Raw genomic sequence first — 12610 nt, forward strand, 5'->3', positions numbered from 1 at the left:
ATCGATATTCACAGTTTTAACGCCTCCTTCGTTGCTCACGGTGTTGTTTTACTTTTTTATCCTCATTCTTTACGTAAACCCTTTTTTTATATTTAAGATAACTAATGTTTAATATTCAAATTTGTATGATAAAAAAAACTGTGAAAATAATTTTTGAATTCGTTGTTAAGCAAAAAAAAATCAAAAGTAAAAGAAGTAAATAAACTTTCTATAAGAATCACTATAGTTTAATTTTTTCTTTTTTTTCTGGTTTAACTGCCGAAATCTATTTTTTTTTTAGTTAACTACAAAAATTTTGTCTTCTTTTTCATCATCTCTAAATATTATTAAAAGAGAATCTTTAATTCACCAATGAAACAATCAAACAATCAGAGCCGTTGATTGTATTTCAATCATATGTTTCCACCATTAGATCAAATTGATAACATCATCTTTACCAAATAGAATTCAAACACAATTACATTTAATTATATAATCTTTAAATTCAACAATTATGTTATAATCGAAACATATCATTTTATTTATATAGAAGATATCAATTTCTATAATGAATATTGTTTCCAATTTAACTCCCTTATTTATAGCTTTTGGCTTCAAAATTTAAATCCTTTTTTTAAATAACTTTTTAAATAAGCATATCATTAATTTGGTTATTAACCTATAACAGCTAATCTAATCCAATTAAATCTGCAAAATATTTGAGAGTCAAATTAAAGTCATTATCATTCATAATTTATCTCACAAAATATCCCACATAAATGAATCGATTTGAGATAATGATTTGAATTTTAAAACTCATAAAATAAGCAAGTCAATTAATTTGTAAATTTGAATCAATATAACTGATTTCTTTTTTTTTCTAGATTAATAGCCGGAAATCTCCAAGATGATATCTTAGGATCCCATTTTTAGAAGATAATGTTGTGATTATTCAAAAACACCCTATATATACGATTACATTGAAGTTGTTATTCTTACGATTTTGGATTGAGTCCTACAATTTACAGTGTTCTTTAACTTTTTTTTTAGGTTCCTTCTTTACTTTTTTCTCCTTTATCATTCTCCAATTTCTTGCATTTACTCTCTCTTCTTATTACATGTTATTACTATATTCCTGTTGAGAGGTCATGAAAAAAAAATTAATCAATCTACTTTAAGCATATTAGATTCATTCATATTTGAATATTATTACAAGAGAACCTTTAATTCACCAATAAAGCAACCAGGACCTTTGAGTGTATTTCAATCATATGTTTTCCACCCTTACATCAAATTGCTAACATCATCTTCCCCAAATAAAAATCAAACACAATTACATTTAATTATAGAATCTTTAAATTCAACAATTATGTTATCAATTCAAGCATATCATTCTATTTATATACGAGATATCAGATTTTATAATTAACATTGTTTCTAATTTAACTCCCTTATTTATAGCTTTTGGCTTCAAATTTCAAACCCTTTTTTTTTTTTTTTTTTTTTTTTTTTTTTTTTTTTTTTTTTAAAAACTCATTAAATAAGCATATCAATAATTTGGTTATTAACCGACAACATCTAATCTAATCCTATTAAATCAGCAAAATATTTGTGAGTCAAAATTAAAGTCAATATTATTCATAATTTATTTCTCAGTATATCTCACGTAAAATGAATCAATTTGGATAACGGTTTGAATTTTAAAACTCATTAAATAAGTAAGTTAATTAATTTGAAATTTTGAATCAATATAACTGATATCTTTTTTTTTCAGATAAATAACCGAAAATCTCCAAGTTAATATCTTAAGATCCCAATTTTTTAGAAGATAATGATTTTCTTGTTCAAAAATACTATATATATATATATATATATATATATATATATATATATATATATATATATATATATATATATAATTACTTTGATTTTTTTATTCTTACGATTTTGGATTGAGTCGTACGATTTATAATGCTCTTCTTCAGTGGTCTTCTTCTCCATTTCTTTTTTCCAGGTTCTTTCTTTACTTTGTCTCATTCTTTTTCTCTAATTTCATGCATTTACTCTGTTCTTATTACCTGTTATTACTATATTCCTGTTGAGATGTCATAAAAAAAATAATCAATCTACTAGAGGAAAGATACGTGCTAACATTTTGAATTTGTATTGCCTTCCAGAAACCAACTATAGTCTCATAGACCATTCCCAAATATCTTAATAGGTCTTAGCATTCCCCCAAATTCAGCTAGAAGAAGTTATGGATGCATTTCTTGAATCAATCCTCTAAACTGAAATTCATTTGTTAGTTAGATGTAGTGACTAAAATGAAAGATTTGTGAAAGTTCATTATTATTTATTAGTGTTAACCTTTGGCAAATTATGAAACTAATATTATATTTTTGTTCATAACAAGGCTTTTTTTTGTAATAATTTCTTTGATCGAAAGATATGTATATTTGATTAGGTGTAGCCTGAAAAATCATATTTTAATTCTTATAAGGAAAAAAATACTTTAGAAATTAACCAAATTACAATGTCTGACTTTGATGTTTATGGCTATGGCAATGCACCTTAATTGTAATGTTTATTAAATTTCTTTACAGACATGGGCGTATTTGGGGGTGTGCGAGGTGTGCGACCGCACAGGGCCCACGTCGTTGAAGGGCCCCAATTTTTACATAGGATTCATAATAGTAGACCGGAAACTGAATTGATTCAAGGGTATCGTCACCAGGAGAAAGTAAGTCATTTCACCCTCTGATTCTTGCCAATCTAAGTCATAAGTCCCTAAGACGTTACTCATTCTCTTGAACCCGCTAATTAAGTCGTTGAGGGTGTGTATGTTTGATTGTTGATTAAGATCCAATAAGATCACTCAATTTCATAATATTGATTAACTGATTGTTTCAATTTCAAAAATTAGAATCGATTTTATAAGAAATTTGATGCTTACTTGTTGTGCTTCAAAATTAGAATCGACCTACTTATGTTGTTTCTTGTGAGTTTGATTGTTTCAATTTCAATCGATGGCTTCTTTTAAAACAAGATTTAAACAATAAAATAAATATGAAAGAATTCTGATTTTTTTTCTTCCAAAAACATGAAGGAATCTGATGACAAAGATATTAACTTGTGTTGTATTCGTCTTGAAGTTGCACTTAAATATGGCGAACAATCAGATGTTGACGCCAATGAACTTAATCTGGAGTTATATCTAGTTGACGATTTCTTACCAAGTGAAACCACTAACCCACCGATGTTTTCAAATATATGAAATAGTCATTGTTTTCCTAATGCATATAGAGTTTTGCTAACTATTCTATTAATTTTGCGTCTGTAGAAACAAGCTTTTCAAAATTGAAGTTGTTAAATTCCTACTTACGGTCAAAATTTTCACAACGAAGACTTAGTGACTTGGAAATGATAGATTTTGAGAACAATATTTTTGGTACATATTGAGAACAATATTTTGGAGAGTATTTATTATGACAAGTCGGTGAACAGCTTCGATTCTAAGAATGCTATGAGAGCATTACGATTAATGTAACTATGTAAGATTATATTCTATGTTATTAGTCCTTTTTTTTCTAATAATAATCGACTTATCATAGTATTAACGAATTTTGCTTATATATAAACAATTTATGTTTAAGGGCCCAATTTTATTTTCCGCAAAGGGACCTCAAAATCAACGAGACGCCCCTATTTACAAAATTTAACGTTGCTGGTACATATAAAACCTTATTGTTGCTTTTGGTTTTACATGACCAATATGAAAAGTGTCATATGAGCCTCCATGGGGTTTGTATACCGAATAAAGTCAATTTATAACACTACTACACAATATGTTTTAATTAATGAGTAATAAAACAAATATCACGTAGATCATTTATTAAAAATTACTGTATTAAAACACCAAATTGCTCTAAAATAAATATTAAGTATTTTTATTTAATAAGTTTTGTTCAAAAACTCAAAATGAATCTAACAAACATTTTTTATTAAAATTTCATCTAAAACAATACCATTTATTAATGTGATTTGTACTTAATTTATATTTTCCGCGTTTAACGCGTATCATAATCTAGTGTAGATATATTAGACAACTCATTTCAAAATTCAAATTTATATTTTCTAATTATATGTTTAATTTGAAGTTATAATAACTTTAAAATTTTGATATATCTATTAATTAATAATTTATTTAAAATAACTTATTTAAAATAATTGATTAATAATTATAAGTTTTTAATATAAAAGTTTAATTAATTTTATAATCGTGATTTCCACAGCTTATAAACTAGTTTTTTATATAATCTAATAATGTATATTAAATTTAAATATATAAATATAAATTCATTATAATAAGTCCAAGTCAATTTATTTTTATTAAATATAAGCTTCAAAAAATGTTAAATTAAAAAAAAAATTATTAACAATTTTTTTACACGTATGTATTTTTATAATCTGTCAATTTTACTAATTCAAAATATATACTATCAATTTATATAACATTGGTTTATTATAGTTTTATTACATGATCTATTGTTTTTTATGATATAAACATCGTATGGATTCAAATGATTCTAAAGACCGGTGCAAACAAAAAAAGTTAAATTTGGATAAAAAAAAAATCCAATGTCATAACAACGACTTCAATTGGTAATTATTTTCAACGTGTCCATTTTGTTTTATTATCATTACTCTTTTATTTAATTTAATTTATGAAAATATTGATTAAGTCTTATTGAAATTTGTATTACACATAATCAATAAGTTATATTATTAATCCGGTAGAGTATTATATATTAAATGTTGTTTTTCCTTATAAAAATAACTACTTTACCGTATATAACATATCCTTATCAAAATCTAACCACTTCATTTTATTCTATATATCTTGCAGGTAACAATAAAAATATAAATTCAAATATTTCAGGTGGATATCAGCATACAAGTTTTCAATCTACGTTGACATGTCCTTTTAATATTACAACTTAATTATCCAATGATGCGAAAGATAAAAGAAAACTTAGAAAATTATATTTTGATAACAAAAAATGTAAAGATAAAACCACCATAGCAAATGATATATATATTTTTTTCTATCATGCATTTATAATTAATTTGCTACCAGAGTATTATTTTTACATAAAATTTTTAATTTTGTTGATTAGTTTATATTTTCTATTAATCTTTTGCGACATAAATAAGGCATATTCCCTTATAACATTTTTAGTATTTCACAAGTAACAATTTTTCCGATCAACATTGTTTTGATTTTTTAATATTTTATTTAAATAAATTTCTTATATTTTGTTTTCGATGAAATAAATATGCACATATTTTTTTTTCTTCGTATATATGTTAATTATAAATGTAGGGATGAGTAAATGGACCGGGAAACCGGTCGGAACCGGTACCGGCACCGGAACCGGAACCCGATGGAACCGGTCGGGCCGGGACCGGGACGTTATTTTTGTGGATTTTTGGAACCGGGAACCGGTAGGAACCGGAGCCGATATAACCGGAACCGGTAGAACCGGCAAAAACCGGTAGAACCGGCAAAAACCGGAACCATATAATGCTATTTTTCAAGGACCGGTTCCAACATTTGAAGACACAACAAGAACCGGTAGGAACCGGGAACCGGTGAAACCGGAACCGATAGAACCACCGGGCCGGTTCGGTTCTTGATTTTGGCCAAAGCCGGTTCCCGGTTCGGGCCGGTTCCAACCGGTTCGGTCCTTTTGCTCATCCCTATATAAATGTTTTGAGGGTTTTAATAATTTTTTTCTTATATATTTTTCTTGGTGCTTACTAATGACATTAGCAAAAGTCAAACCATATCATCAACCAAGTTCAATAATGTTGTCGGGGACAATCAAAATGTCAACCCAAATATTTATAAAGATAAACGAAAACAAATAAAAGATTATTTGGATAATAGAAGATCCATTCAGACTTGCACCACACCAATCGGTAATATGCTATATATTACATAATTTATCTTTCATCCATATAATGTATAATTAATTGTGTAATAATATATTCATTTGTTTATTATGTTTGTTTTATTTTTTGTAATAATTAAAATATTTTTATTTCATAGAGTATATGGAGTGTGCTCAGCAATGTTTCAAATCTACTTCCAATTATACGACAAGAACTCCATTATTTAACATTACCAATGGTATATCGAATAACTTTTCATATCAGTTATCCTACTATATAAGTTACATAAAATAATATTTATGCATTATATACAATTTAAATCATATTATTATCCTTTTTATTTCAAAATTCAATACTGACATTTATACTTTCAGTATATGGACACAAATCATTTATCTTTATCAACATCTAAGCACTTCAAATTATTCTATATATCTTGCAGGTAGTAATGAAAATATAAATTCAAATATTTCAGGTGGATATCAACATACAAGTTTTCAATCTACTTTGGTTGTTAATATTACAAGTTCATTATCCAATGATGCTAAAGATAAAAGAAAACTTAGAAAGTTATATTTGGATAAGAAAAAATGTAAAGATATGACCACCACGCCAAATGGTATATTTTTTTTTCTATCATGCTTTTATAATTAGTTTGCTACGAGAGTATTCTTTTTACATAATATTTTTAATTTTGTTTATTAGTTTTTATTTTGTGTTAACCTTTTGCGACATAAATAACGCATATTTCCTTATAACACTCTTAGTATTTCACAAGTAATGGTCATAACGATCAACATTGTTTTCATTTTTTAATATTTTATTTAAACAAATTTCTTATATTTCGTTTTCGATGATAAAAGTATGCATATTTTTTTTCTTCCTATATATGTTAACTTATAAATATTTTGAGGGTTATAATAACTTTTTTTTTATATAATTTTCTCAGTGCTTACTAATGACAGTAGCAAATGTCAAACCTTGTCATCAAGCAAGTTCAATAATGTTACCGGTGACAATCAAAATGTCAACCCAAACGTTTATAAAGATTAGCAAAAACAAAGAAAAGATTATTTGGATAATAGAAGATCCATTCAAACTTGCACCACACCAAACGGTAATATGTTATATATTATATAATTTATCTTTCATCCATCTAATGTATAATTAATTGTCTAATAATAAATTCCAATGTTTATTATGTTTATTTTATTTTTTATATTAATTAAAATATTTTTATTTCGTAGCGTGTATGGAGTATGCTCAGCAAAGTTTCAAATCTACTTCCAATTATACAACAACTTCGTTATCTAACATTACCAATGGTATATCTAATTTCTTTTCACATCAGTTTTCCTACTATATAAGTTACATAAAATATTATGTATGTATTGTATACAATTTAAATCATACTATTATCATTTTTATTTCAAAATTCAATACTAACATTTATACTTTCAGTGTCAGGAAATAGACAATATTCTATATTGTCTAATGATATGACAGCCACATCTTCGTTAGCATTCACTCGAGATAATTCTATCAGTTTATCTTTGAGAAACAAAAAGTCAAAAAGGAAGATCTCAAATATATCTCATATACCCATAGACTTAACATCAGATGAACACTTAAATGTTCAGCATGATCATGTTCAATTGATTTCGGGTATCTCAAAAGGTAACACTAATGATTATATTAAACTATTACTCATTTCAAGAATAATATATTTATATCTTTAATCAAGTTTTTTAAACAAATTATTTCGACCATGGTGATCAGAGTTTTGTGTGTACAAGTTGTCATGCAAAATTATGGCAAAATGAAGCCCTTAAAGGCAATAAAGATGGCAATAAAACATCTTTTTCAATGTGTTGTGGTAACAGAAAGGTCGAGCTTCCTGAATTAAAAGAAGCACCTGAAGATTACCAAAAATCTTTATCGTTATGTTCATCCCAAAGGGAAACATTTTTTGAACAACATTCGTCTGTTCAATTCGATGTTTTCATTTACATCAATGGGTGGAAAAGTTGATTCTTCCGTTAACAAAGGCAAAGGTCCATATATTTTCAGACTTAGTGGTCAAAATTACCATTGTATGGGCAGCCTTCTACCTATAGATAGATCAAAACCAAAGTTCTCTCAACTATACATATATGATACTGACAACGAACTTTCAAATAGACAACACGCTTTCAGGTATATTTCATGTTTATTTTTTATAACAATCCTTTTTTTTCATTATACTTATTTACCTACTAAATATTAAATATAATCGTCATTATTAACATTACACAAAAAGATGGGTGCAATTCAACTTCTCAACAACTTGATATCGAAATCATAAGATTTTGAAGGTTATGTTGGATTCAACAAATGAGTTAGTTAAGTGTTATAGAATGGCAAGAGATTGTTTTAATGAAAGTCCTAGTATAGATCTAAAGTTACATCTTATAGGAAGAAGACAACAAGATGGAAGGACATATAACCTACCTACCGCTTCTGAGGTTGCTGCTTTAATTGTTGGAGACATTGGTAATTCAATTGATAATACAGATATCATCGTAAAAACTAAATCATGGAGTCTACAACGTATAAATGAATTGCATCCTGCTTACCTTGCTCTTCAATACCCACTGCTCTTTCCTTATGGGGATGATGGATATCGAGTTGACATCGCTCATAGAGGTGTTACGTGTTCAACGAATAACAAACGATGTAACTGTACAATGAGAGAATTCTTTTCTTATAGGATTCAAGACAGAGTTAATATTTTCTCATTAATTCTGAATTCAAGAAGGCTTTTTCAACAATTTTTGGTTGATGCTTATAAAATGATTGAAAGAGAGAGGTTGTATTACATGTGAAACCAACAAGAAGTTCTTCGATGCGAGTCCTATGAAACTTTACGCAGCGTGAAAAACAATGGAAATACAGATATTTCGAATATTGGACAGCGTGTGATATTGCCTTCTTCTTTTACTGGTGGTGTACGCTACATGATGCAAAACTATTTAGATGCCATGTCACTTTGTAAGTGGTTTGGCTACCCAGATTATTTCATAACGGTAACATGCAATCCAAAGTTGCCCTAGATTCAAAGGTTTATTACTAACACAAACCTCAAACCCGAAGGCAGACCGGATATCCTATCTAGGTTGTTCAAAATGAAGCTAGATTCATTGATTAAAGACTTAAAGAAAAATTCATTATTGGGTTCAGTCGAAGCAGATAATTTATATTAATAATGCATTGTTAAAGTGTTTTTATATATTTTGTTAATATGGTTTTTTATTTTTTTCAAAATCTTATAATACGTCTCTATGTAAATAAATTGTCAGTTGTTTATACGGTGGAGTTTCAAAAGCGCGCCCTACCTCATGCTCATATATGTCTATTCATGCACTCTAATTACAAGCTCCCAATCGTTGAGCATATTGATCGTGTTATTTCTACTGAAATTCCAAACAAAGACGACGATCCAGAATTGTATGCACTTGTCAGCGAGTTCATGATGCATAGTCCTTGTGGTAGTGATAATCCTAAATGTCCATGCATGATTGATAACAAGTTTTCAAAAAACTTCCCAAAGACATTCACAGAGCATACTTTGGTTGATGAAAATGGTTATCTAATATATAGGAGACGTAATGATGGATCTTTTGTTGAAAAGTCTAGTGTTAAGTTAGACAATAGAAGTGTGGTTCCATATCACAAACTGCTTTTGAAAAGATATCAAGCTCACATTAATGTTGAGTGGTGCAATCAGGGTGCTTCCATCAAATATTTTTTCAAATATATTAACAAGGATCCTGATAGGGCTACTGTTGCGGTTGTACCAAACAACAACGCAGATGATAATGACGATGTAGTTGAGGAAATAAAAAACTACTACGATTGTAGATATTTGTCTGCATGTGAAGCTTCAAGGCGTATATTCAAATTTGATGTTCATTTCAGAACTCCTTCTGTTGTGAGGCTTCCTTTTCATCTTCCTGGACAACAAAATGTTGTATACGGTGCTGACGATGATATTGAAGATGTCCTCAATAAACAGTCTGTTTCTTCTTTGATGTTCTTAGCTTGGATGGAGTGTAATGAACATAATAAGGAAGCATGTAAGCTTTCTTATGTTGAATTTCCTACCAAGTTTGTTTGGAAATTGAAGGATCGTTGTTGGAAGCCAAGAGAAAAAGGATTTTCTATCGGTCGAATTCACACCGTCTCTCCTAATGTTGGCGAAGCATATTTTTTGAGAATCCTTTTAAATAAAGTCAAAGGTCTGAAATGTTTTGGAGGAATTCGTACGGTTAATGGACATGTGTGTGCTACTTTTAGAGAGGGGTGTTATGCTCTTGGACTTTTGGAAGATGATAGGGAAGATATTGATGCAATTGAGGAAGCAAGTCATTCAGGTTCTGGATATTATTTGCGTTATTTATTTGCAACCATGCTGAAGTCTAATAGTTTGTCGAGACCGTACTTTGTCAGGGAAAAAACTTGGCAATACTTATCAGATGGAATTCTCTACAATCAACAACTAAGATTAAAGGCACCCGGTAATATGTTATTTTACTTAATAATTCTTACATAATATATAATATTTGTTGAATAAAAATTTATTATATATTTTTATATATTTAACTAAAACTTATTAACCTTATTATTATCGTTAAGTTTTAATTTTATATAGTTATATATCTATAAAAATTAACTTGCAAATTTCTACAGGTTTATTGCTTGATGAGGATCAAGTTAAGAACTTGACACTTTATGAGATTGAAATTTTTTTACTCTAGAACAATTCAAGCCTCAAAGATTTTGATGGGATGCCTTACCCTCATCATGAGTCTATATCTTCTTCAAATAATCGATTGATTACTGAGGAGCTAGATTTTGACAGGACGACTCTATTACAAGAGTTTTATCAGCTACTTGGTTCATTAACAGATGAACAAAGAGGTGTTTTCGACGATATTATCACAAATGTTAAAAAAAAGAAAGGAGGTGTCTTTTTTGTCTATGGTTACAGAGGTACATGGAAAACATTATCCGCTGCTTTAAGATCGGAGGGTGAAATCGTGTTAAATGTTGCCTCAAGTGGTATTTCTTCCTTATTATTGACAGGGGGTAGGACAACGCACTCTCGATTTATAATCCCTTTAAATCTTACCGAGGATTCGTTTTGTTCTATAACGCCGGAAAGTGATGTTGCTGAATTGTTTTAAAAAAAACATCATTGATTATATGGGACTAGGCACCCATGATTCATAAGCATGCCTTTGAAGCTTTGGATAGATCTTTGAAGGATATATTGGGTTGTCATCTTCGTAGCAACTCAAAATTGTCATTTGGAGGAAAAGCAATTGTTTTTGGAGGTGGTTTCAGACAAATTGTACCTGTTGTTCCTAATGGAAGTAGACAATACATCGTCAATGCTTCAATAAGTTCCTCCTATATTTGGTCAAATTGCAAGGTCTTAAGATTAACAAAAAAAAAAACATGATGTTAAGTCTTCATACATCTAATATTGAAGAAACAACCACATTTGCAAAATGGATTTTGAATATAGGTGAAGGAAAGGTTGGTGGCTTAAACGACAACGAGGCAATTGTTGATATACCAGATGATATTCTCATTACAGATTCATCGGATCCTATTGGTTCATTAATTACATCTATCTATCCTTCTATTGTTGAAAATGCCAATAATCCGATGTTTTTTTCAAGAAAGAGCAATCCTTTCACCGAAAAATGAAGTTGTTCAAGAAATAAACAATCGTTTGTTAAAATTATTTCCTGGAGATGAAAAAGAATACTTAAGTTCAGAAAGCCTTTGTCAATCGGAGTTTGTACACGATGACTTTGACGAATCTTTATACTCTCATGATGTTCTAAATGGCCTTAGACCTTCAGGTATGCCAATTCATAAATTGGTATTTAAAGTCGGTGTTCCAGTTATGTTATTGAGGATTATTGACCAGAAATATGGTTTGTGTAATGGAACAAGGTTGCGAGTTATAGCATTGGGTAAGCATGTTATGGAAGCAAAGATTATTTTTGGAAGTAATATAGAAAAACGTATGTTTATTCCAAGAATATCACTGACCCCTTCGGATAAAAGGATTCCTTTCACATTTCAGCGAAGATAGTTTTCACTTGCTGTATGCTTTGCGATGACAATAAACAAAAGTCAAGGACAGCCGCTATCAAAGGTTGGTTTGTTTTTTAGACAACCAGTGTTTACTTATGGACAGTTGTATGTTGCATTGTCTAGAGTTAAAAGCAGAGATGGATTGAAAATATTAATTTTAGACAACGAAGGAAACCCTACCAATAAGACATCTAATGTTGTATTCAAATAAGTATTTGGAAATTTATGATTTGTAAAAATTATTTAGAATATTTCATTAATGATTTTTTTGTATTTTGGGTTCAATTACATACTTATTCAATAAACTCTTCACTTATATGTGTTGTATTATTTTAATAATTCGTTGGTGTTCAAAATTTTATATTATTTATTTCAAGAAACCCATGTAACACACGGGTATTACACCTAGTTAAGTATTGTAAGACCATCTCCAACTCACTCCCATTTTTTCCCTAAAAAATGGAGTAAAAATGGGGTAAAAAGTATTTCATCTCCAACCCTACTCTATTTTTCACCCCATTTTTAC

General features: G+C 28.9%; 2 protein-coding genes across 2 annotated transcripts; both read left to right on the plus strand.

Moving 5' to 3' along the window:
• Positions 1-8330: 8330 nt before the first annotated feature.
• Positions 8331-11159, plus strand: LOC145016970 (uncharacterized). The gene is made up of 5 exons (XM_078975106.1): positions 8331-8649; positions 8869-8964; positions 9273-10490; positions 10663-10685; positions 10731-11159. The coding sequence occupies exons 1-5, from the start codon at positions 8331-8333 to the stop codon at positions 11157-11159; spliced, it is 2085 nt and encodes a 694-aa protein (XP_078831232.1).
• Positions 11160-11194: 35 nt separating this feature from the next.
• On the plus strand, positions 11195-11688 carry LOC145016971 (uncharacterized). Its single transcript, XM_078975107.1, has 2 exons — positions 11195-11378; positions 11468-11688. Exons 1-2 carry the CDS (start codon positions 11195-11197, stop codon positions 11686-11688), a joined length of 405 nt encoding a protein of 134 aa, XP_078831233.1.
• Positions 11689-12610: the final 922 nt, after the last annotated feature.

The sequence above is a fragment of the Lactuca saligna genome, chromosome 9 (assembly GCF_052625555.1).
Source record: "Lactuca saligna cultivar CGN05327 chromosome 9, ASM5262555v1, whole genome shotgun sequence".
In the NCBI taxonomy this organism is placed as follows: domain Eukaryota; kingdom Viridiplantae; phylum Streptophyta; class Magnoliopsida; order Asterales; family Asteraceae; genus Lactuca; species Lactuca saligna.